This window comes from Liolophura sinensis, chromosome 1 (genome assembly GCF_032854445.1).
Source record: "Liolophura sinensis isolate JHLJ2023 chromosome 1, CUHK_Ljap_v2, whole genome shotgun sequence".
Classification (NCBI taxonomy): Eukaryota; Metazoa; Mollusca; class Polyplacophora; order Chitonida; family Chitonidae; genus Liolophura; species Liolophura sinensis.
Window position 1 is genome coordinate 16,730,286 of NC_088295.1, and position 27,340 is coordinate 16,757,625.

A 27,340-nucleotide genomic window follows, 5' to 3' on the forward strand; every position below is an offset into this window, starting at 1 on the left:
ATTATTTCATTCTATGATAACTTGCCTGATGCGACTGGTAATTTTTTTTATCTGTCGAAACATTTCAGTACACACGAAAAACTGCCGTTTTGGAGTCAAAACATTATACTCTTCTTATGCTACATCTAAATGTAGGCCTACATTAGAAGACAAAAATTTATTATTTGTCCTTTATTTTGTACACTCAAATTGTCATGAGTATGCAGTGTGCTCTGTTTTAATTTTAGACGCGTATGACCTAATTTTTAAGCGTATTTACGTCTGCATGCCCCTTATCTGTAGCTCTGGAGTCAAGGTCAACGGGTATACCCACCATCTGATAACTTCCACATTCTTTATTTTCACCACTTTGGTGACTAACAAAGTGCTCAATTGCCGTAAGGTAGGCCAAAATATTATTAGGAGCTGTTAAATACATGAAGTAGGCTTCATGAACTTACGTGGCGTAAATCTATTTGCTACATACGCTGTCACAGGCAACCAAAATACTGACTGGTACGTGACATTTACTGTCATGATCCTCAAAATAGCGCAAGTGCATTTAATAACCTTTAGTGACATGAAATGAAACGAACAGTGAATGAAAATACAACTCCAAACATAACTAAAATTTTTATTCAATGCATAATCGGAACATATAAATACCACCAAAACAATGAAGAAAACATCATGAAAGGAAGCTAATATTTTACCATATCACACGGTCTATTTCGTGTTTGAAAAATATTTGAATCAAACTTGATTCAAACATGCTAATCCACTTCTCACTGGACATTGGTTTGGAGTATGACATTCTGTCCAGATTGCTTAGCCAGCACAGTAATGGAAGATTCCCCGACCAAAACCACTATAAAATCTGTTCCACACCCATCCCAAACCCACCCTCCACTAACTACCCTATGGTCAGTCTGGTCTTGTACTGTATGTAGGTTGAATTGATTAACACCATGGAGAATTCAATGTACCAAGCTGACATTCAAATGTACACAGGACTCCTACATGCTGATATATGAAGCAGTATACAGAGGACATTGATGAGATTCTCTATAATCAGTCTGTGCTAATTAGAGGACTGAGGCAATTTATTGGTCAGATGTTGGGTTTACCCTCTTTGCAGGAGTCTTTATACTCTTGTCAATACCCTTCTAATTTACCCACATGAATTACTCGCTGAGTACCTGTTTTAATGTCGCATTTCCACAAATGATGCTCTTATTTTCACCTGTAATTAGTTGGCTTTCACCTGCTCACACAACAAGTGGGTATCTCAGAATGTCCCTGAGAAACACATATCAAAAACTATATGTCAGGAATACAGAAATTTGCCACACTAGGGTTGTGTGATAACAGCAGCCTCAGAAACATGCACACAAGTGCAGCTGCACTGAAAGCCATATAATTAAAAACCTATACACAAACTGTCTTACAAAACAGACAGAAAAGCACACTGTTGCTAGCACACTCTGACCCGAAAGAAAGTGCCCACGTGTTTTAAAGTTGTACCAATAGTGTGCGACAACAAAAGTTTGCCTGAGTTTCCAATATGGCACTACCTTAATTGAGCCAAAGTACTACCAATAACGCATACATGACATGGCAATATCAGCAAATGGTGTCTAACCAAAATATTCTGAGATGTTAGGGCACTATCAAACACTAGCAAAAGTACCAAAAATAATTCACAGAACTAGTAATAAAACCAGCAACAATCTCAGTAACCAATGATACGATTACCAACCACCAGCAGTGCTAATGCCAGATCCAAGAAACACTGCCAATAACAGGTGGCACTATTTCTAACTTGATAAACAGTGGAACGAGTAACAAAATGCATTACATTTATCTGTAATTCACCTAAATTTAGCAATTTTTAACTGACACATTTTGCTTGATTCTCTGTGATTCATCCACCTTATAGGGTCCCACAAAGAGATCATGTGAGAAGCCTGATTAATTACATATCAGAAAAACTCAAGTGTTGGCATCAAAGGTATCATCTTAAGGTCTTAATGGGCTTCCAAAAGTGCATTTTACATCCCAACTTAGTTTAACCCACAGCTGACCACGTAACAAACAGCACTACACACAACCCCCAGGATTATCCATACGGAATGACACCTGACAGTATGTATGACACACTAATAGCGGGACCAGTAACAAATGGCACTGCCAGTAACAGATGGCACTAGCAGAAGTCCGTAACACTGGATTGATTGTTTGTAGGTGTCTCACCTGGATAGGTAGATGCGTTTCTCTGTGTATTGCCCTTCCCCGTAATCTGGGTGCTGACAGGGTTCATTCTTGATCACCTCCACCCCCTCCCCTCGCTGACTCTGCTCATGGCTGTGCTTGGCTATCATGTACAGCTGGCCAATACGATACTGAAAACACCAAGCATATAGAAATGTTAGAACAGAAAACGGTTACAGTTAGGTGAATAGTGCACAGAAGTTGAGCATAGCTAAACTGCAGGGTAAAATGTACATTGGTAGGGTACTGCACAAGTGGGTAGGGTACTGCACAAGTGGGTAGGGCACTGCACATCAGCCACACAGTAATGTGTGGGTAGGGCACTGCACATCAGCCACACAGTAATGTGTGGGTAGGGCACTGCACATCAGCCACACAGTAATGTGGGGGTAGGGCACTGCACATCAACCACACAGTAATGTGTGTGTAGGGCACTGCACATCAGCCACACAGTAATGTGTGGGTAGGGCACTGCACATCAGCCACACAGTAATGTGTGGGTAGGGCACTGCACATCAGCCACACAGTAATGTGTGTGTAGGGCACTGCACATCAGCCACACAGTAATGTGTGTGTAGGGCACTGCACATCAGCCACACAGTAATGTGTGTGTAGGGCACTGCACATCAGCCACACAGTAATGTGTGTAGGGCACTGCACATCAGCCACACAGTAATGTGTGGGTAGGGCACTGCACATCAGCCACACAGTAATGTGGGGGTAGGGCACTGCACATCAACCACACAGTAATGTGTGTGTAGGGCACTGCACATCAGCCACACAGTAATGTGTGTGTAGGGCACTGCACATCAGCCACACAGTAATGTGTGTGTAGGGCACTGCACATCAGCCACACAGTAATGTGTGTGAAGGGCACTGCACATCAGCCACACAGTAATGTGTGGGTAGGGCACTGCACATCAGCCACACAGTAATGTGTGGGTAGGGCACTGCACATCAGCCACACAGTAATGTGTGTGTAGGGCACTGCACATCAGCCACACAGTAATGTGTGTGTAGGGCACTGCACATCAACTACACAGTAATGTGTGTGTAGGGCACTGCACATCAGCCACACAGTAATGTGTGTGTATGGCACTGCACATCAGCCACACAGTAATGTGTGTGTAGGGCACTGCACATCAGCCACACAGTAATGTGTGGGTAGGGCACTGCACATCAGCCACACAGTAATGTGTGGGTAGGGCACTGCACATCAGCCACACAGTAATGTGTGGGTAGGGCACTGCACATCAGCCACACAGTAATGTGTGGGTAGGGCACTGCACATCAGCCACACAGTAATGTGTGGGTAGGGCACTGCACATCAGCCACACAGTAATGTGTGGGTAGGGCACTGCACATCAGCCACACAGTAATGTGTGGGTAGGGCACTGCACATCAGCCACACAGTAATGTGTGTGAAGGGCACTGCACATCAGCCACACAGTAATGTGTGGGTAGGGCACTGCACATCAGCCACACAGTAATGTGTGGGTAGGGCACTGCACATCAGCCACACAGTAATGTGTGGGTAGGGCACTGCACATCAGCCACACAGTAATGTGTGGGTAGGGCACTGCACATCAGCCACACAGTAATGTGTGGGTAGGGCACTGCACATCAGCCTCACAGTAATGTGTGGGTAGGGCACTGCACATCAGCCACACAGTAATGTGTGGGTAGGGCACTGCACATCAGCCACACAGTAATGTGTGGGTAGGGCACTGCACATCAGCCACACAGTAATGTGTGGGTAGGGCACTGCACATCAGCCACACAGTAATGTGTGGGTAGGGCACTGCACATCAGCCACACAGTAATGTGTGTGTAGGGCACTGCACATCAGCCACACAGTAATGTGTGGGTAGGGCACTGCACATCAGCCACACAGTAATGTGTGGGTAGGGCACTGCACATCAGCCACACAGTAATGTGTGTGTAGGGCACTGCACATCAGCCACACAGTAATGTGTGGGTAGGGCACTGCACATCAGCCACACAGTAATGTGTGGGTAGGGCACTCCACATCAGCCACACAGTAATGTGTGGGTAGGGCACTGCATATCAGCCACACAGTAATGTGTGGGTAGGGCACTGCACATCAGCCACACAGTAATGTATGTGTAGGGCACTGCACATCAGCCACACAGTAATGTGTGGGTAGGGCACTGCACATCATACTGGCACAGCAGGACAGTCTGTCAATCAGCTGATCAACATAGACTACTGATGAACGCCACGTAAGCATACTCCAAAGTAAATTTGGTCATATAAAAGCACTAACCAGTATAACAACATGCACCTCCTTTTCATGCTTAGACAACTTTCACCTGAAGCTTCTGTATATCTTACAGAATATAATTATGTATATGTATTTGATGTTAAATCTTTGAGAGAAATTGAGGAATGTCCCTGAACATGATGGACAGACCATGTAACTACCTGTATCTCATTCATTTTGAACTGTTGACACAAATTTTGGGAGATATTCTGGTCTGTTGTAGAACAGGCGGCATCTGATGCTTCGTGTAGTTTACATATATAGCAAACACAACAAACAGGTCGGTTCCCCCAGGCTCTGCTCGGTTTCCACCCACCATAATGCTGACCGCCGTCGTATCAGTGATATATTCTTGAGTACGGCGTAAAACACCAATCAAATAAACAAATAAATAAATCAACAAACATGTCAAATGGGTGTAAGGATTTGGAGAGAGGGAGGGGAAGGAGAAGAATTAAGTCCACAGAGTGCAGCTGATTTGTCCTTGGACTATCACTTCCTAAGCCCCCTTTATTACATGCATATATGCGATGCGCGTTCAGCATTTGTCCCTAGGGATAACATTAGTATGTTTCTTTAGGCTGGCAGAGCTTTCTTCCATGTCTGTCAGCAGGAGCGGGAGCTCTATCTATCACCATCCCATCACCTGAATGTCACTGACACGGGCTGATCTAGCAATAATCCATATCACCTTAAGAATGACTAACACTGTGTAAACTTTAATGCATACGATGAATTAAAGGACTTACACAATAATCACCAACTTTTAGCAGCTTGGCCTTGTCTCTCAGATCTAATTATATCATATCTACCTTTATCTTTTTATCTTTTATGTCATTAAACTTTCCATGTATTTCTTGTAGCCTCTTCATTAGTATACACCCTGCTCTAGGGTAGAAGATTTGTTTGGCTGCATGGTGTCTATTTGAGGAAGAACATGCCAACAGATATTTCATATTTTCCATAAAATCCAAGTCATCCTCAGTGTAACTGTTATTATACAATGGATTCACATTATTTCTTTTTAAAGTAATTAGATCTGAAAAATATCACCTTTGATTTACATGTATGCCTATTTATGTTCATTTATTTATTTGGTGTTTTATGCCATACTCCCTACTTATATAACTGACTTAATAAAGCAATACATTCAAACTTTTAACATTTCTAAATTCCATCTTCATAGGGTCATTTTGTTTACCACTGTTTTATTTAAGACAGATAATAATGGTACAAGTAGGCTCTACTATGAACTGTGAATTCTCACTACATGAATATGGTACTGGTTTATTGTACTGCTACTATGAACTGTGAATTCTCACTACAAGAATATGGAGCTGGTTTATTGTACTGCTACTATGAACTGTGAATTCTCACTGCATGAATATGGTACTGGTTTATTGTACTGCTTCTATGAACTGTGAATTCTCACTGCATGAATATGGTACTGGTCTATTGTACTGCCAGGGAAACCCAAACCATATGCCACACGACTGTCATGTGGCTGAGTGACATTTAGAAACAATAAACAGGGAAATGTGCTCACTGGATGCTCTCATCAATAACACTAAACAATGGTTAAAGCTGTTCCCATGGTAACACATTGATTCACAGAAAATGAAGAGATAAAAGTAGAACATGTGTATGTGGATGAGCCTGAGGAGTAATTACTGGTGATCAATTTATACCTGAATATCATGTCAAAGAGACAAAGATTCCACCCCCTCCCCCTACCCCCCACTATCCAAATCTTCCCACCCTCCTTGTGACACACAACTTAAGGCATTAATCGATATGTTCGGGCTTATTTTTAGTATTCTAACTGAATGCAAACCTGTGCATGAGGAACCTACATACGCTTGACACATGGCTCTTTCAAATGTCCTAAACCCGTAAAACTACCTTTGAACAGGTTAATTAGTAATATGCCAGTCTCTATAAACAGCCCTAATTACAAATTCTGCAACAAAATAAAGTAACGATGAGATTGTTTCAGAAACAGAAAACACCTTGGCCATTTGCCGAGCAGAGTATTAAAGCATATATGCTCTCAGACTTGTACAGTCATGTAAAATGTTCTCCTACTTAAAGGGTCACTGTGTTTAAGGTATAAAAGCTCTACTACAGCAGTAAAACATATCAACTGCCATGGGGCTGTGTGACAGGGAGCCTGCAGTTAGCTTCAATTACCTAGGTAACAGGGCAACCCAGCACTCTGCTAATTTGACAGTCCCAGACACACTTCTAAACCAAGTCGACCTTATCATAACCACTCAGTATCTACAGTATTTTTACATAAACATCATTTAGCAAAAGTAGCCCAGGGATAACATTTTCATCCTGACAGACCAATGAATCCAGAAACCTCTCTAATTAGACTATCCCATCCACAGTTAAACCTCACAGCAAATATCATCTGTTTGGAAAAGCAGAAAAACAAATTGCATTAATGCTAGCTAACGTAACAAATGGCTCTGTGTTTCTTAAAAGAAGCCATGGGAAACATCCCTATTTGTTGGCTCTTGTAAAGCTTTCCCTTCATAATTTGTGCAGAAATTTTAAATAAATAGAAGAGATAGTAAGCCCTGTGACAATGACATGTCTGTACCATGCACAGAAATGTACACTCAGGATAAGCTTTAATCTACACTGTGTAGCAGTAGGTCTTAACATGAATACTACACCCAGACTGCAGGTTATCAAGGAGCCTGAACTTCTACATGAAATTCAAGACAAAATGGAAATACCTGAACAAACACACAATTTGCGACGTTATAATCAAACGTAAAGGCTGAGACTCTTGACATACAGTATTTCACCTAAAATTTAACCCATGAATTAAGTTGTTCATTGTGGTCGATTCTAACAGTTAATTCTGTTGAACTTAAAATTGTGATTTGAGGTTTATGTGGAAGGTAGGATGACACCTCAACGGACAAATGTATGTTTCAGCACAAATACTACTGTTTTATCAACTTTATTTGCCTCTAAAAATGCACATTTTAGGCACATTTTTATCACGTATATTTCATACATTACACTTACATTTAGAACCTAGCTTGTGGACAATTCATATCCCCAGAGATAACCATTCCAGTTTGCCTGCATGGTGCATAAATGTATTTTTGATCTTACCAAACAGGTGCCAAATTGTACAAACTAGAGATTCTCCAAAGATAACCATCTTTGTTAATTTAAAGATTTGTGGTTTTGATCTCAAAGTCAAACTGGTGGGAGTTTTATTTTTAAAAATAATGAAATAATGAACAAACAATAACTTGTGGACAACCAGCTTGGTGGATTTGACTTTAGAGCCAAGCTGGTATCTGGTTGTATTGTACCAACAATAACAAACTTGTGGACAATCAAATACTTCATATAGCTATTCAAAGCTAAACATGGTCTATTTTGATCTCAAGTTACTCTGACGCAATGTTGTATTGTACCAACAACAACAAACTTGTGGACAATCAAGTCTTCATACAGCTATTCAGTTAAAGATGGTTGGTTTTGATCTCAAAGTCACTCTGACCCAATGTTGTATAGTACCAACAATAACAATCTTGTGGACAATCAAGTCTTCATACAGCTATTCAGTTAAAGATGGTTGGTTTTGATCTCAAAGTCACTCTGACCCAATGTTGTATAGTACCAACAATAACAAACTTGTGGACAATCAAAGTCTCCATATAGCTATTCAGTTAAAGATGGTTTGTTTTCATCTCAAAGTCTGATACAACATTGTATGGTACCAACACTAATAAGACTGTGGACAATCAAAATCACCGGAGACATGATGGATAGTCAGAATGCTGGTTTGACCTCTAAGTCAAGATGGTGCTGGATTGTTATGTATTGTAACAATAAACTTCTGGACCATGTACTAGTATAATCTTCACAGCTAAAATTTGGAGCTTTCTACCTCAATGCCAAGCTGGTGTATGGCTGGATAATTCTACAAACAATAACACACTTGTGGACAGACTAAGTTCACAAAGATTCCAGTTCAAAATTGGTGATTTTAATGTTATGCTGTATTGTGCAATGATAGCAAGCTTGTACACAGTCCAAGTCTACAAAGATAACCATTACAGTTAAATATTGGTGGTTTTAATGCAAAGCCGGTGCCAGATTGAATTATACAAATAATGACAAATTTGTAGACACTTCAAGTCACTAGAGATAACCATTTAAGTTAAATACTGGTGGTTTTAATGTCAAGCTGGTGTAAGAATGTATTATACAAATAATGACAAACTTATAGACAGTCTTAGTCCACAGAGATAACCATTCCAGTTAAAGATGAGTGGTTTTGATCTCAAGGCTTAGACACTGCAAGGTATGTATTGTGTAAATAATGAAATAATAAATAACTTGTGTACACTCCAAGTCCCTAGACAGAATCATACCAGTTCAAGGCTGGCCTTATCATGATGTCCTGAAAGCTTAGGAATGGTGAGCCACCAAATCTGATTAGACGGCTAATAATCTGCTTCAGTCCCACTGGCAACTGCCGTATCTGATTACACCTGAAGCAGAACTGCATTAGTGCCTTCGTATGAACTGGAGTAATAACTTAGTTCCAAGCAGTGTGGGCAGACATTTCTCTTTCATCCTGCCAGACTGTAATCCAGAAGAGGACGTTCACATTCACAGTTTTCACTCCGCACCCCTGAGGGCACTGTCAGATTTTAATAACATCCCTAGAATCAAAGTGATTTTGAAAATATCAAAGTTTACAACAGGAACAAAATACTTGCACAAGGAACATACTTGGCAAATGGCAGAGATTTAACACAGAAATGTTACGAGTGACTCTCATATACTGGGTAAAATATGCTGGTCAGTAACACTGCAATAAATACATGGTCATGCATGGTAGCCAATGTATTTCTATATCATGACGAGTACAGGATAATATTATCCTGTAAGCATCAGAACTATATTCATTTACATCATGTAAATGAATATAGTCATATCTCCTAAAACATTTAAAGAACATTTGGAAGTTCAGGTCAGGCAAATGGTATGTGACATATTCGATACTAGATTTTTATTTTAATTTTTAAGCCTCTGTTTTTTTTTTAATAATTATGTGACTTTGCAGTATGTGAGATTAGTGACATTTAAGGATTACAGTCAAAACGTTATGGAACATAAGCCTCTCTTTATGACTATCTGTTATATCCATGTAGATATAGCTGTTATACATGACATGCTAAATGTATACCCTAATTCTTCTAAATCTGGGACAGATATTAGTAGTGCTGACAGAGGAATGATATTAGTAGTGCTGACAGAGGAATGATATTAGTAGTGCTGACAGAGGAATGATATTAGTAGTGCTGACAGAGGAATGATATTAGTAGTGCTGACAGAGGAATGATATTAGTAGTGCTGACAGAGGAATATAACATTTCTTAACCAGCCTTTTGAAAAAGTAAAGATACCAGGATGTCGTTCTTTAGATAGTCTAATCATGTGAAAAAAAAAAAGAAACTCAATATTCCTGCTAGATTTACCTACATATTGGCTAAAATGAGCAGATCAGGTGTCCCAAATTTTAGAAGAAATAGGGTACATATGCATTTAAATTCTGTCTGAAAGCCGTGAATACCTGTTCATGCTTCTGTGTCAACAAGTTTCTGAAGTAATAGGTTAAATATATCCTGAAGATAAATTTGACAAGACAGGTTTCAAGTTTCCCATCACGATGTGACAGCGGAAGGGGTGGCCATGGACCAATGTGCTGGAATGTCATCCCGCTTCCACGGTCATTTCCTCTTACACCAAACGACCCAGGATATATACACATCTGCTCCCTTTACATACTGTATTCACAATCACACCCTTTCAACCATCAACTGTCACCTTAACTTACTTGGTATACTACATGTAAAAATATCAGCCTTTATCTTTTAAAGTAATTTTACCTGTATCTATATACATGTAGGGTCAGAAGGAGTTAAATGGTACCCTCACCACATTTGAGCGGACATCTGTGAATCTGATTCTCGTTCTGACTCCAGTAATTTAGAGGCCGGTTACCAGCTCCCTGCAGCCCGCTACTATTGCAGAAAACGAAATGTCAGGCAACCCCCAAGTCTGACCAATGCTCTTATTTCACCTCATTTAATTCTCTCTCAAGTAGCTGGCTACTTTTTCAGGGTAACATTCAGATAATAAAAACCACAGCTGCATACAGCAAAACATTTAAAAATAAGAACATGGAATCCCTAAAATCTGTTTACTGTTATATTCATTAAAACCTTCACTTTGAGCATTGACTTGTGGAACTAGTATTGGACAACATTCTGGTGGATTCCTGAGGAGTATACTGTCAGAAACACATTTATATTCTGGTTAAAATGATGAAAAATAAACAGTGGGCCCGTCAGTTCACTGCATGATATCAGTACAACTGACACATACATGTACTTTCTATTAAAAAAAAAATAACAATGACTTCAGGTTGAAATAAATCCATTTCTAGCATTCATTTTTCCTCCGCACCAATGACCTGTTTTTTATAATTTACTATTAATCGATGAAGCACTGCAAAGACTGTATAATTTCTCTCTCTAATGACCTATTCCTGACTTACTGACAAGTACACAAATCTGATACACTAATTAAAACCTAGCGAGTATAACGACTGACAAGTCCAGAAGGAATTATGCCACGCCCTGTCTACCACGGTCCAGCTCTAGCAAATCATATAGCTAGTAATCAAAGGAAATCATAGCTCCGTGGGCATGTCGGGATGACTTCAGGAAGGTCAAGTCTCCCTGCATCAACTTAATTGCAGGTCTTTGATCTTTGTGATAAATCCCTGTGACTAGATCTAGTGAAATTAGTAGCAAATTATTGGACTAGGCTGTTAGCTTTTGAGTTTTGCAACATAAAGCATTATATTCTGAACAAAGATGCTTTGAAGAGAGCAGTGTATGGATCAATACAAAATTGATCTCTTCGGACAATGGGATCTGTATAGCACACTGCAGTCGGCATAGTCAGCAAACTATGACCTTTAGAAAATTAACAAACGGAGAAAGAAGGCCCTATTGTGCGATGTAAACATCTTCTTTTTGGAGGATAAGCACTGGACATAATTATGTGTACAAAAAAACACTGAAGCCAACAGAATTGATTTTTTTTTTTTTTTTTTTTTTTTTTTGATTGGTGTTTTACGTCGTACTCAAGAATATTTCACTTATACGACGGCGGCCAGCATTATGGTGGGTGGAAACCCGGGCAGAGCCCGGGGGACACCCACGACCCTCCGCAGGTTGCTGGCAGACCTTCCCACTTACGGCCGGAGAGGAAGCCAGCATAAGCTGGACTTGAACTCACAGCGACCGCATTGGTGAGAGGCTCCTGGGTCGTTACGCTGCGCTAGCGCGCTAACCGACTGAGCCACGGAGGCCCCCCAACAGAATTGGTTGAAATGCAAAAATAGCTAGTGCAAATGAAAAGTGTTTGTTTGATCAAAAGAAATGAAACACTGAAAAAACATAAAGTGATCAAAAATTAACAAAAAATTATAAAACTTAACAGCCTAATCCCTCTATGAATGTTTTTGTTATGTCAGAGAGCTGTAATACATTGGCAGTAAAGTACGAGAGGTATTTATATTGTTCTGCTTGTATGGTATATTTGACTATTGTCTGTATATATTTTATATATGCAACATAATATTTGGTAAGGCATTCATACAAGATTGAACACATGAAAATGGGCATGCCTGCATAAGTTTTCTCTTCTACTCTTATATACACACCCATATTTCTTCACATAACATGACTGTATACTATGTATCTCACGGGGCAGGTCATACACTGTCACCTATCAGGATGACATACTAGCTCCACTGCACACACACACAAGTACCAGCTACAACATATGTGGTACACACATCCTTCTGAACAAATTACAACACACTAGATGTTTCCTTTAATTAATCTCTCCTAGGCACATGCTAGGAAGGCCATATTCATGCGATATTTACATGTGTATATGCCCACATTTAATAACCACGATTAGGCCTACATTAGTAATGTAATGTCATTACACTGTAGATCATTGTGACACATTTAACCCAGTAATGCCATTTTAAATTCTGTCATTGTAAGCTGTAATTTAAGTTATGGTGACAGTTGAAAACATAGTAGACAGTTCTACATCGCTGACGCTACAAAAAAAAACAAGCAAAAAAAAAAAAACAAAAACAAAAAAAAACGCTTCGCCTTGTTCGCTTTCATACTTGGTGAACTGAAGGCAACATTCTTACCTCCTCCACTGTGAGTGGCATACAAATTCGGTACTCCTTCAACATCATGACTGGGCCTTGATTAAAACATAGACTTTCAACACACAAAGTGCATGGCGCGTGTAACTGCTGTCTACACGATATGTATACAACTGACAGGTCTGTGGTTACTATTACTGAGTATAATCAACGTCCTCTTCTTATTCCCTGACCTTAATCATTGGGTCACGCGGAAGCGCACCTGGGCTTCGGGTTGGCCAATATGAACGAGGTGGATAATGAGCGCACTCCTCACAGTGATGGAGTCCCAATAAATGGTCATGTATTTCCACCGCTGAGCACCTATATCCGGGTATCAGTTTTTAAACCATGAAGGTAGAATAGAAAACCATTCTACCTATTTGTTAAGCTAAAGCACTTGCTTGTCCATTCATGTGAAACAATTTATACCCTGGGCACAGAATGAAATTAACATACCTTCCTCCTTTTAAAAAACCAACGTAGTTCAATAGCTTTGAGTAAGCCGTGAGGAATAAAAGTAGTCCGTGCTATTTTCACGAGGTCTCAATATCGCTCATGAGAGCAGATTAAAACGTGCTGTAGACGAGAAGCGTCAACATGGACGGTGCTAACGATGGACGAATCCAGAAAATGGAAGTGGATTATAGTTCCACAGTTGATGAAAAAGTTCCACAATGTGAAAAACTGGCCAAGGTACACGGTGGTCTATCTGAAAACTTGATAAATTATGACTATGTCACGCTGTAAAGGCTAGAGTTGTGGATAGATCTTTTTTAGCCGAGTCACGACAACAACAACAACATATAATTATATTTTTTAGTTAGAATGTCGGCCCCCGCACCAATAATAATATTACTGAATCTGTTGCATTAGTTTTTGATCATTACATACTTTAATAATCTAGTTTTTTAAGGATGTTATGCTGAATCTTTAAATCATTTACACAAGGTTGGACTTCCGTGAACATCATCAAAGCATGATCAGCTGCAAGTTTTAAAATTATTTGGCTGTTGTAAGGACTAGGTAGCTACTAGTCCGAATACCAGACGCCCAAAAACAACATATACAGTCATGGAAAAAATTATTAGACCACTCATATTTTCTTTGGTTTCTTGTTCATTTTAATGCCTGGCAACCCTAAGGTGCATTAACCGAAGATTACAATGAATACGATAAAAATCCAGCTGATTCCATAATACTTTGTCGTATCTGATATGCTTTAAGGTCAGTTGTATTCCTAGGGTGTATGCGAGGCAATTTCATGCTTTCCATTTACATGCAGACTTACATAAAGAGTGGTTCCTGTTTACATGTAGGCATACATAGGGGTCTCTTGTTTATATATTAAGACGCAGCACAACTCGGTAGTTGTCAGCTCTCATAATGCCTAAAACGAAAGAATTATGTGGAGCCAGAAGGCAGCCATCTTGGCACAGCTGGATACTGGATTGAGCGAGCGACAAGTGGCCAAAAAACTGAAGATCTCTAAGACAGCAGTTCATTACACCAAGAAAAAGCAAGCTGAACATGGTACTACAAAACTGCTAGCTGGTCAAGGCAGGAAATGTCTTTCTACCCCACGAGATGACCGAGCACTCATCCGGTCCTGTATCAAGAATCGTCGTCAGGCCTCCAGAGACCTTAGAAATGAGTGGGCATTGTCAACAAATGTGACTTGTTCAGCAAGAACAGTTCGAAACCGACTTCTTGAAGCTGAGTTGATGCCTACTCCAGCCAACTTACTGGTTAGGAGGAAGCCTGGGGAAGCCTAAAAACCAGACTGCCTTGCTCCTACTGTAAAGCATGGGGGGTGGATCAGTGATAATCTGGGGTTGTTTCAGTATGGGTGGAACAGGACAGATGCAGTTATGTGAAGGGAGAATGAACCAAGTCACATACAGAGCTACTCTTGAAAACAGTCTTCTTCATCAGCTGCTAAACTCTTTCCTGGCTCAAATGACTGGATTTTCCAACAAGACAATGCCCCTTGCCACACGGCAAGGTCAGTTAAAACTGGATAGAGAACCGGAACATTCGAACCATGAATTGGCCTGCTCAGTCACCTGATCTGAATCCAATTGAAACCTGTGGAATATTATCAAGTTCAAAATGGAGAACCACAAGCCCAAAAACAAAGCAAATTTGTTCGAATTTTTTGCAACAGGAATGGGCTGCTGTGACCGCAGGGCAATGTAACAAACTGGTGGCGAGCATGCCAAGGCGCATGGCTGCAGTCATCAAAAACAATGGGCATGCAATCAAGTACTAACTCCCGTGTGAGGGGACTGAGAGTCATGTGACTACGTGACTAGGAGACAGGAGAAAAAATGAAATGCCAAAATGTTTTGAGAATACAGTTGCCACATCTACAGATGTATGAACTTAAGTGATTTTGGTCATTGTCAAGAAAGTCATAGAGAAACTGATAGATATCACCTCTTAAATAAAACCCTTATGAACTATTTCTGTTTTCATCACTTTCTTTGCCCAAACAAATGTTCCTTCAGTTGTTGCAAGGTTTTAAAATTAACAAGAAATGGGAGAAAGCAAGGGTGGTCTAATAATTTTTTCCGTGCCTGTATTTCATGTTAGGGCTGTCATTGTCGTCAGAACCAACTCAGACGAAAAAGTGACAGTTGGCTGCCACCCCTGAAGTGTCAGCGAGCACTATACCTCAGGTGATAAAAATCAACATTTAATACTGGCCACGTTAAAACAACCCTCCTCACATAAGGTAATGATTTATCTTTGCACTTCAAGCAATCCATCTAACACTGAGAAAGTTGATCACTACCGGCCACTGAATCTCAAATTTGATGCTCACTTCTCTTCCATCGCCTTAATTTGCACTAGTGGTGATGTAGCACACACATTTGCAGAAAGTCTTGTTTGCTTACATCAGTATGATGGGAAAGGTCAACTGACCATGTGACATAACAACGTCTTGGCTGTCAGACTGATGTCGATATCAATGCCTTTAGAGTACAAGGAAGGATAACTTTTTGGTCTGACTGGCTTCTAACACCAATGACAACCCCAGCAAGAAATATATGTTGTCCCAAGGAACATCTTAGAAGTGAGGGAGTGTCCCAAAAAAAAAATGCAGATGTCTTGTACATGCCAGTAAGAAAATGGGATGCATTTTTGTCCTATTTACATGCTCACATCTACTCTCCTGTGTTGTCATAGCATACCAGCAGATGCACATTTGATTGGCTGTGCTCTTGAGATCAGTCTGAACACTCAGCCTGTTTTTTACTATTGTAGTGCTGAAGAGCTGTAGTGTGTAAATGGCAGAAAAAAAGAGATACCCTAAATGATATAAAATTTCTTCCAGACCCCCCTAGTTAGCAGTTAATCATGTGGCGCAGCACCTTGTCTATCGGGAGGTCTGCCATGCCTCTGTGAAGGCACAGTGCAGTCAGGGCATTAGCCAGGATCTGACAATAGGGCGTCCAGCGGGGTTGGGGGCCGCCGTAAATAAGCAGGCGGTCTGCCACGGGAGACATTTTATCGCCACTGTATCATTGAAAATCAAGGCCTTTTAATAGCTTTAATTGCTATTATATCACTGGAAATAATGTATTACTATTAGACCCCAAGAAATTGACTGTTTTGGGGGGCACCCAATATATCACACTTTTCCCACCAATGACTGACACTAAAAAGAGTACATAAATTTTATATTAAACTATGTAAGGTTACAATCTGTTATGCTTTGGACAACCAAGTGTGAAACAGGAGGTAGAAAAACAAATTGATCTGTAAAATACAAAATTCAATACAGATGCAAGGAAGACAATAACAATTTGGCGCAGCAGTTCAAGTGTGAATGCTGTGAATCAGGAGGTAGAAATAAATAAACTGTGAACAATAAAATACACAAAAATACATATAAAAGGAAAACAATCAAAATGCATGGTAATTTGGCACTTCAGGTGCATGTCACTCAGAGTTACACTACTTCACATTAAAATGCAACGGAACCAAATCAGAATACAGTATACATAGCTCTGAGACTGAGAACAGGCAAAATTATCACCACTGAATCTGTGACTGCCACTCACTAAAAGAGTAGTGTCACCAATCATCATACGATTTGAACAGCTAAGTCACAGTAGGTAGAAATAAACTTTGTAAAATACAAAAAACAAAACAAGAAACAATTTAAATACATGTGCTATCAGTCACATATCTATGTCGAGAAATTAACTTTTGGCGCAGTGACACAGTAGTGCATGTCAAACATCATTTCTGTCATCTGAATACATATTTGAATACACTTTGAAAACTTACATGTTAGAAAAATATTCACAGTCTAGTATACATATAATGTTACTACACTTTGAAACAGTGTACTGGTCTGTGGGCTGGGACTCGCCGTAAAAAAATGTTGATTCAAATTTTTGCCCGTCAAAAATACCCCCTATGGCTGGATTTCCCGTCCAGCTGGACGGGTGGACGGGTGTCTGGCTAGCCTGGTGAGTGCAGTGCTCCCTGCCTCTGAAAACACTTTATTCGATTGGCTGTCCTTTTCTGCAAAACATTACTGCAAATACGTTCATCGGCTTGTCGTATCGTATTCAATGATCAACGCCTGTGATTGCGGGACGATTTTTTTTCCTGCAAATATCGAAGAGTAACTATAAAATCGGAAACCTTTGCTAGCCTCAGAGCTCAGAACGCAAAAGGAGGTTTCCAAGATTATAAACATTCAGCCAACCATGCATATATAATGCGCATCAGCAAGTTTGCACAACAATTATACTTGAACGTCAGACCAATGCCAACAGTGTGCCCAGTTAGTGTTGGCTGGAGAGGAAGCATCAGTCAAAATACTACATGTAGCTACACAAAAAAAAACTATTCCATCTTTATTTACGAACCGAACGAATGCAACTGACAAAACAGTTACTTTTCTGTGCGACATCCTAAAGCCTGTCTCTTCCTTAAGCCTGGCGCACAACAGAGAAACTTGCTGAGCTGTCGATCACGAGAGGTGGTCAGCGCAGCAACTTACTCTACACTTGTTTCACCGCACATGAGCGCATTCGTCTCAGCAGATTTTCGCTCTAATATACCACGTGACCCTCAACTATCCCACGTGAGTGCTCAAAATGGCGGCTGACGAAACGCAGGAAGAAGAGTTATTACGTTGCCGTTGAAATACATCTTTTCAAAAAAAAAACTGGACTAGATCTCTGTTTTTAAACGGCCTCTCGTGCCGAAAATCTCACTAAAACTTCGCCGCACACAGGGGAATGAGCTCAGCTGCCTGCCTCTCATGTTCTATAGCTCAGCAGGTTTCTCTCATGTGTATATATCTGGTCGATAAGTCAGGCTGAGGTTCTATTATGGTGGGGAGATTTGACTACAGCATGTATGAAATGCGATAGTTACTTGGTTGAGAGTGTTTTGTTTTGGTGTAAAATTCATATATTTTCACTGCTAGTTGAGTTGTTATCCTTTGTGATTAACTTCAAAACATATATTGCATTCTGTGTTATGTGTGATAAATAGACAACTGTGATGTAAATATTTATCATATTTTTCACTTTTTCAGCAAGGAAAGCTGACTGAAGCATTGGATATTCTACTATCTTTAGAAAAACAAACAAGGACAGTAAGTTGTTTTGTGTATATTCTTTCATGGATCATATGTTTCATATATAAAGTCTACATGTCTTGTTTGTGCCCTGCACCCAGGTAGAACCTTTGTAATCTCTACGTCTTGTTTATGCCCTGCACCTAGGTAGCATCTTCGTAATGTCTATATGTCTTGTTTATGTCCTGCATGGAGGTAGTACTTATATAATTTCTACATGTCTTGTTTATGTCCTGCACCCAGATAGCACCTGTATAATGTCCACGTCTTGTTTATGTCCGGCTCCTAGGTAACATGCATAATGTCTACATGTCTTGTTTATGCCCTGCATGAAGGTAGTACCTGTATAATGTCTACATGTCTTGTTTATGTCCTGCTCCTAGGTAGCACCTTTGTAATGTCTACATGTCTTGTTTATATCCTGCACCCAGATAGCACCTGTATAATGTCCACGTCTTGTTTATGTCCTGCACTAGGTAGCACCTGTATAAGGTCTACATGCCTTGTTTATATCTTGCACCCAGATAGCACCTGTATGGTGTCCACATGTCTTGTTTATGTCCTACTCCTAGGTAGCACCTGTATAATGTCCACGTCTTGTTTATGTCCTGCACTAGGTAGCACCTGTATAAGGTCTACATGTCTTGTTTATATCTTGCACCCAGATAGCACCTGTATGGTGTCCACATGTCTTGTTTATGTCCTGCTCCTAGGTAGCACCTGTATAATGTCTACATGTCTTGTTTATATCCTGTACCAAGATAGCACCTGTATAATGTCTACATGTCTTGTTTATGTCCTGCTCCTAGGTAACACCTGTATAAGATCTACATTTCTTGTTTATATCCTGCACCAAGATAGCACCTGCATAATGTCTACATGTCTTGTGTATGTCCTGCACCTAGGTAGCACCTGTATAAGGTCTACATGTCTTGTTTATATCCTGCACCAAGATAGCACCTGCATAATGTCTACATGTCTTGTGTATGTCCTGCACCTAGGTAGCACCTGTATAAGGTCTACATGTCTTGTTTATATCCTGCACCAAGATAGCACCTGCATAATGTCTACATGTCTTGTGTATGTCCTGCACCTAGGTAGCAGTGGTATAAGGTCTACATGTCTTGTTTATATCCTGCACACAGATAGCACCTGCATAATGTCCACATGTTTTGTTTATGTCCTGCGGCTTTTCAAATAGTCTGTGTTTACATTTCTTGTTTTTGTCTTGCAACCAGGGAGCTGACACACATTCCACTAGCCGGATCCTGGTTGCCATTGTCAAACTCTGTTTTGATACTCAAAACTGGGATGCTCTCAATGAGAATATTGTCGTTCTAACCAAGAAAAGAGGACAAATAAAGCAGGTAAAAATCTGAGTTATTGAGTTAAATAGAACGTTCAGTGGGAGTTGGGTAAGAAGGAAAAAAAACAATAGTTAAGTTTGGATGATTTATAGATTATTGTCCTACCCTTGTATTTCTGATCAACATTAGAAGTTTTCACCAATGTTGGGAGTTTGCGAATGCTTTAGTATCATGTTTACTTGTGCTGCATTTCTGTTTGCAGTCTGTGACCAAGATGATTCAGGAAGCTTGTAGCTATGTGGATAAAACTCCTAACTTGGAAGTCAGGTTGAAACTCATCGACACTCTCAGAACTGTCACAGCTGGGAAGGTATGTATATACATGCATTTGCTTGCATTTATGTTTTGCCGCTACATTTTATGGGTTTATTTTATCAGTGTTAGTTACATGAATATGCATGCATATTTCAACATTTAGTTTTGGTTTTCATGAGTTTATGTTACATGCTACATCTACCACCACTGTCTTTTAAGTTTACCAGTTTTAAATGTTAGGGAAAATTAATAATATTTGACTTGTTTGCATGATGATTTTGGTTGAATATTTTTTAAAATCTACTTAAAGTTGATAACATATGTTGTAGATTTATGTAGAAATAGAGAGAGCCAGACTAACTCGTACCTTGGCCAAGATCAAAGAGGATGGAGGGGACATAACTGAAGCAGCTAATGTGTTACAGGAGTTACAGGTAGGTGGCCTCTAAAGCTGCGGTTCAGGTTACTCTCTGTTGGCACTGATGTCGGTTTTATTTCAACTTGATGCCTGGCACAGTGATCTAAGACAGTTCTTGCCACAAATCTAACTTTTGCTGGCCAAGGTGCAGCTACACCTTGTAGTGTATTTCTACATTCCTGTAGAGGTGAATCAATGTCTTGCTTAGTTCTGGACATTCCCAGTGGTATTGATTTTTTTCATTTTTGCTTAACACAGGTGGAAACTTTTGGTTCCATGGAGAAGAGGGAGAAAGTGGAGTTCATTTTAGAACAGATGAGACTTTGTTTGGCCAAGAAGGATTACATTCGCACACAAATTATCAGCAAGAAAATCAACACCAAATTCTTTGATGACGATGAAGCGATGGTATGGCAAGATAAATACAGAATATTCACTTAGGTTACAAAGTTGCAAATAAAGCAGTGCAAATGTTGAAGTTTTATATTTTGTTTTCATTTCCTGTCATCTTTTTTTCATCAGCTGCAAATTTCTTATTTTCTTTCTAGTTTTGATTAATTTAGAGATGTTTTATATACATTGGTTTACCAATATTTTATCACATGAAGAGGCAGCTGAGCAAAGAATTCTTATGTGAAATAGTTAGCTCTAATTATCTAAGGTAGTGAGTGTATCATCCATTGTCCTTGTAACAATTGTAAAACTCTTGAAAGTGAAGAATTTTACTAAAGCATTATTGAAAGAAGCATTATTGAGGGTCTTCTGCGTGATATCTCAAGTCTTTCTTGCTTTGAGTGTGCGTTTGAAGTTATTCTAAATGTAATAATAATTACAGTCTATGTGTTTGTTATGTAGGACCTAAAGTTGAAATATTACAAGTTGATGATAGATCTGGATGAGCATGAAGGATCCTACTTGGCCATCTGTCGGCACTATCTGGCCATCTACAACACCAAACAGATCAAAGAGGACACGGACAAGATGAAGGAGGTTCATTTGTTACTAGCTATGGATAAGTTTTCTGTCAGAATTGCCATTTACATGTAGCTGAGTAGTTTATAGATGACTTGTAGTGCTGCATGTCTAGTCCAACTTTTTATCGTTGTAAAATGGGAGGGTATACTTATTTGACCTAAAAATTTGCTCAAAAAGTGATTTTTTTTTATGGGCAAGAAAGTTAAGAAAAAAACATTACTTTTGTTGTGAAATACATTTTTCCAGTAGGTTATCATCCTGTCTTCCATACAAATTTCACAAGCCTAGAAGGATCAATAGATCTAGAATGAGGCAAAATGAGTAATTTTATAGTCATGGGATTATAGGTCACATACTGTATATTCTCTTCAGTTTTTCTCTTTTCGGTATTGAATCTTCCATTCACAGAGGATTGTCAGTTAGTAAAGTGGTTTTTGCTGTTACAGGCCCTTCGCTGTGTCATTGTATACCTGACCCTGGCCCCTTATGACAATGAACAGTCAGATCTGATCCACAGAGTTAAGGATGAGAAGAACACAGAGGAATTGCCCAAGTACAGGTACTGTTTTATTGTGATGTAACTGCTCAACAGAGTGTTCATCTTTTGTGACAGCATGTGTTTGAACACTTGAATAGTGGTGTAGGGTAACATTAACATGAATAAAGTAGGCTGTAATTACCTTTTGCATCCTTCATTTTGAATGTCTTACAAGATTTGTAGACACCAATCAAATTATAGGTGTTGTAGTACATGTATAAGAAGTTTGGTTTCCTGATGTTGAGGTACTTCTTACATCACCACTGCATCAGTTTTTGGGAGAAAGGAATCCCTAACTGGTAATCTCCCCATTCTTTGCTGTGTGGTGTGATGTAACTGGGCCAAGCCATCTATTCTGGAGGACAAAAGGCTATAATTCATATGGTGCTTTAACACAAATATCACATTGGAGAAAATATGTCCAACACTAATTTTATAATTCCCAATTTCAAATGGCCCATCTAGGATTTAGAATCAGTGGACATTTTTTTCTAATTGTCTGTGTGTTTAGTTCATTGTGTAGGATTTTAATTAAGTTTCTTTTCATGGTTTTGCTTCCCAGGGAGTTACTGAAACTCTTCACAACAGCAGAGATCATTCAGTGGAAGCACTTGTGCCAGCAGTATGAGACAGAGCTGAAGAATGGCTCCCCTGGCAACCCACCCACACATGTATTTAACACTAAGACAGAGGGTGGTGCTAAACGCTGGCAGGATCTGAAGACCAGGGTAGTGGAACATGTGAGTAAATGTTAGTCTTCCCTCTGGCTTTGTACATCAGCGTTGTAGTATTACTCATCTATCATCTTCTGCTCTAGCACATTGTAGTCCTCATGACTGTCCGTCAGTCCAAAAATCTGTAACATGTTAAAATATGTAAATTTTGAACTGCTTCATAACAACAACAGATTGACGTCCCAGTGCAGACTGATGTTGTCGCTTTAAGGCATGGTTGGGCTTGTCTGTATTTTAATATGGCAGTATCGATTAAACTACCGACAGAATGTGGTTATTTTTTTTCAATACTTGATACCCAAACCCAAACTTGAGAGCATAATTCAGACAATTTAACTGATCATGTTTAATTAGTTTTCTGTATTCAATGTACCACTTCCAAAATTAGTAGAATGATCCTTCCTTGGCATATTAAGCGACGTCACTTTGGTATCCTAACGTTGGATCTCGAAACTTGCATATTGATTTAACTTTTCTCAGGTAGCAAGATTGTTGAAAACAATGTGGGAGCGGATTGTGACCAAGCAGTTCATGTGCTTGCCTTTCAAGGTGCTGGTTTAAAACTGTCCTGGGACATGATATTGTAGATTCCCCTGCTTTCCCTGTTATTGGTGACAATAAGCGTCCAACGGTTCTCGTAGTTCAGTGTTTCACACGTCATTCACCAACATGGTTTGCATATTTGTACATCACTTCAGAAAGTTTGTTTCTAAATTGCCAAAGGGTGATGGTTCACCCAGTCACTCCAGTTTCCTCTATCCATAACACGTAGTTCAAAATTCTTGAGTATGGCTTTGAAAAAACACAAGAAAATAAATAACTAAATTTTGCAAAAGAATGTTGTTGGACAAAATTCCGCAAAGGTTTGCCAGTTTTGGCAAGTGACATGGCTGGATATGGAGAGTGGTTGTACGGTCTCTTGTACATCTGAACAATCAGGGACTACGAGGTATGTGTATTCTCGAAACTATTTGATAATTGTGTTCTGATGGTATGCAGGACATGTGGCACTGGTACAGGAAATACACATACTTGTTTTGTATAAAGTAAAATGTTAAATTTCAGAATATTCGAGTGATGGCAAAGTATTACACACGGATAAGGATGAAGAAGATGTCTGATTTACTGGATTTACCTGAAAGTGTAAGTAAATAATGTTCGAGTATCAGTTCTGGTCTTCAGAACCCGTTCAGTCTTATTGCCAGTTAAGAAACCTGAATTCCCTTAGCCAGTCCTTGACATTCTTTCTGCAAGATTTTCTAAATGCAACTTTTGTTTTTATTTTATAGGATACAGAAGAGTTCTTATCCAATCTTGTAGTGAATAAGACAGTTACAGCCAAAATTGATCGCTTGGACGGAATTATTAACTTCAGCCAGCGTAAAGATCCTAATGACATACTGAATGATTGGGCATGTAACAGCAATGACCTCATGCAGCTGGTCAACAAAACCAACCATCTCATCACGAAGGAAGAAATGGTCCACAAACTTTATTAACATCTATTTTCTCTGTGCTTGGCCAGTTCTATGGCATCTACTTGTGTGTTTTGTCATTGTCATTAAACTTGACATCAAATTCCCTGTATTGTTTTGTTCTCGGTGATAATCACGATGACCAACCAGAATATTAGAAAGAGAGCGTAAAGATGTTCAGCTCAGGAAAGCAATGAATAAGCCAAACTTTAACATCAGTAGATGTTTCTGACCAAAACTGTGAATTTTTTTAAGGCTTTCAATGGTATTTCCATCACTTCAGCTCGAGTCATTTTGAAGCAGGCTAGCCCAGTGTTTAGATATTTATCATGAAGGGGCCTGCAAAAGCTATTAAGGTTAAAATGCTGCATGGCTCTGAACCAATGAATTACACTGCTAGTTGGAATCCACCTCTTGATGCTTTGCACAAAGCTTTGTCAGGAGGTTGGTCGGAAAGAATATTTGGCAATGGGGAATTGTTTAACCCTGCACTCCAGTTTATAAAGTAAATATAGTGATGCCTCACTGGAAGATGAAATGAGTGACTATATCATTATGTTGTGGTTAAGGAGAACGTTACACAACAAAGGAATTTATATACCACATGCGCTGAATATACTGACTCCAAACAAAACAAATTATACTGAGAGTGGAAATTTATTGTTGTTTGATTAAAATTGCCATAATGTTATAAGGATGGCCTAAACTGAATAATTATTCTGCATTCCACAATTCTATCTTATAGAAAAAGAACACTACATTGATTCCTTAGGTATGTTTTAACTTCACACTAGACATTATTTACTGTTAAGAGGCTTGATACATTTGTATCAATAACATTAATTTCCTCCAATTCTTAAAACCAAACCATACTGATACACACTGTGTATAAAAAAAGTTTCTTAAAAAATGTTGAATCTATTGCGCAATGCTACATATACAATTCATAGAAGATGTAGGTATCACACTGGTAAACAGTTGAAGTGTTTTGTGCACATATTTCACTGACAAAAATTACCCAGGAGATACATCCTACACAAAAACAACACTACATACATGTGCACTTAATACACTGAAATTCAGCACGACACACACACATGTATACCCCTAATATTAAAATCGAGCACATTATTCTTCAAGCTTTCATTTTTTATCAATCAAAAAAATTATGCATCAAAAACCTTCTCTGTCTTCATAAATTGTACCTAATCTTGCTGGCAACCACCTTTACAATGAATAGTAAACAAAAGCTTTTGTAAAATGAAACCATTTGACATTGTTAAGAATCCTGAAGAGTGGACACATATTTAGCATGGGTGCTGATACCACTGTATGTTGTCAACAGTGATGTCACTTACGAATATGCCTCTAAAAGCCTATATAAAAATGGGTGGCTACAACATACCTTAGATATTCCTTGAGCATAAGTAGTGACCTTGGTATCTGAAAATTCCAACTCGACTGGTTTTGTATAAAAGGAAAGAGAAACAATGACCAGAAGATAGCCTGGATTTACACTGACAAAGTACATGTACAATAATCACTGAGCTGGATGCAAGCATCTGATCATGAGCAGGAAATTCTAACACCTCGTCAGGGAAACCACTTTCTGTTTTGAGTTTACAGTTATAGATGTGTACAAGTATTATTGGAATCTTCCAACCAATGGTTGAGTAACTGCATATATTCATATCAAAACACAATCCTTCTGGCACTCTTTATCACATTACCTTACATCAATCAATAAATATGTTAGAGGATTCATGAAACATAACTGTGTCCTAGCCATAATAGTTTTTAAACATCATCCAATCTTTCACTGACATAATTTATTAAGTGTCTATGTTTGACTGGTCAGTCAAGCCTTTATACCTTAAAAGACATTTTAACCCCCAAGAATAAGACAGAAAGCTTATTGATACTCATACATGTGAACATGGTATAAACTAAATTGGCACAAATAATATTGGGTTTCATGAATCTTTTAAAGAGTGTTATCACAGCAGTTAAGTTGTAACTCAGTCCATTCAGTTGGTTTTTTTTGTGGTCTGTGGCTTGGAACACAATTTGGTTGCAAGATTGATCTCCCCTATCTGTACACTGACTGCAGCAACATTTCGAAGTCCCTGTTAACATAAATGTACACAATACTGATACAAAGCATTATTCAGATATCTCTGAAGGTGTGCAGTACAAAGACAGCGTAAGGCCATCTAGAGATTTATTTGACCAATTGATGCGTAACACCACACTCAAGAATTTTTCTCTTATGTGAATTAACGACTGCTTTCAATAAACTAAGTACACATATTTCTCTGTCTAAATGTATGCTATCTGCATGCTATTTATAAAGGACAATCAAAATATGGAGTTTAGTGAAAGCTGGTCTCAGATCCATCAAAAGAGCATAGGTAGGTTGACACCAAACTGTTGTGATTTATACTCAACAAATCATTCTGGTCCACAGTTCCATAATCCTTAACTTATCAAGGAGTGCTGGGAATTGTTTTACAATCAGTGTTAGGAAAATAGCAACCACTACTGAAGGAGCTGCATTGCAACAGAAATTGAGAACAGTATCACCAGAAGCATTTCAGGAACATGGGGCCTGTAATAAATTGGTTGTCTGTCTTCACCTGACCTCACTGACGCAAACTTTGCTGCAGGTCTCAAACAGTTATAAGTCAGAAGTGGATACCCCACTGGAAAATGCTTTAATGAGATTTATAGTTGCCCACTGACTCACCTGGACAACCCTCTTCCTGAGCTCATCCAGGTCCTGCACAGACAACAGGTAACTGTTGACCACACCACGCTCCTGTAATACAAGCACAAGTCCCATTAATACCGCTAACTAACCCAGCAACACCAACAAGATACGTTTCACACATGAGGGGGGCTCGGTCCCAGCTGTGCACTGATACCATCCGTATCTCTACTATGTCAGAATTTCTACTGCTGTTTCTGGCAAAGTCTAAGGGCCTGTTTGTTTATTTATTTCATTGGGGATTATACCGCTTTGAAAGACATGAGAAGCTGTGAAGGTATGGAGAGTTCTGTTAGGTAAATGACAACCAGCATCAGAACTGCAATCTGATTCAGAAAACTACTTACGATGGCTAGGTTCTCTACCATCAAGAATAATTCAG

The 27,340-nt window shown here is 39.3% G+C and overlaps 3 protein-coding genes across 3 annotated transcripts in view; 1 reads left to right on the forward strand and 2 right to left on the reverse strand.

The window, feature by feature from the left end:
* Window positions 1-13,004, reverse strand: part of LOC135471261 (cytoplasmic phosphatidylinositol transfer protein 1-like) — a 30,612-nt gene extending 17,608 nt beyond the window's left edge. The window contains exons 1-2 of the mRNA XM_064750424.1: window positions 12,825-13,004; window positions 2,233-2,381 (exon numbers count right to left, since the gene is read on the reverse strand). Of these exons, the coding sequence (XP_064606494.1) occupies window positions 2,233-2,381; window positions 12,825-12,872 (197 nt within the window). The 5' untranslated portion in view covers window positions 12,873-13,004. The remainder of the gene's footprint in view (window positions 1-2,232; window positions 2,382-12,824) is intronic.
* Window positions 13,005-13,389: 385 nt separating this feature from the next.
* Window positions 13,390-24,297, forward strand: LOC135480329 (26S proteasome non-ATPase regulatory subunit 12-like). The gene is made up of 11 exons (XM_064760153.1): window positions 13,390-13,517; window positions 18,388-18,447; window positions 19,668-19,796; window positions 19,999-20,106; window positions 20,381-20,485; window positions 20,728-20,877; window positions 21,325-21,459; window positions 21,891-22,003; window positions 22,545-22,722; window positions 23,782-23,859; window positions 24,006-24,297. The coding sequence occupies exons 1-11, from the start codon at window positions 13,422-13,424 to the stop codon at window positions 24,213-24,215; spliced, it is 1,362 nt and encodes a 453-aa protein (XP_064616223.1). The 5' UTR covers window positions 13,390-13,421; the 3' UTR covers window positions 24,216-24,297.
* A 542-nt stretch (window positions 24,298-24,839) lies between these two features.
* LOC135461238 (zinc finger ZZ-type and EF-hand domain-containing protein 1-like) overlaps window positions 24,840-27,340 on the reverse strand; it is a 51,554-nt gene continuing 49,053 nt past the window's right edge. The window contains exons 76-78 of the mRNA XM_064741809.1: window positions 27,306-27,338; window positions 26,938-27,009; window positions 24,840-26,317 (exon numbers count right to left, since the gene is read on the reverse strand). Of these exons, the coding sequence (XP_064597879.1) occupies window positions 26,219-26,317; window positions 26,938-27,009; window positions 27,306-27,338 (204 nt within the window). The 3' untranslated portion in view covers window positions 24,840-26,218. The remainder of the gene's footprint in view (window positions 26,318-26,937; window positions 27,010-27,305; window positions 27,339-27,340) is intronic.

Excerpts from the sequence above, each read along its gene's own strand:
- LOC135480329 (XM_064760153.1), top strand. The coding sequence starts at position 13,422 with ATGGACGGTGCTAACGATGGACGAATCCAGAAAATGGAAGTGGATTAT. Across the intron at positions 19,797-19,998 it reads AAAGAGGACAAATAAAGCAG|TCTGTGACCAAGATGATTCA; the intron begins GTAAAAATCTGA and ends TTCTGTTTGCAG. Across the intron at positions 22,004-22,544 it reads GAGGAATTGCCCAAGTACAG|GGAGTTACTGAAACTCTTCA; the intron begins GTACTGTTTTAT and ends TTTGCTTCCCAG.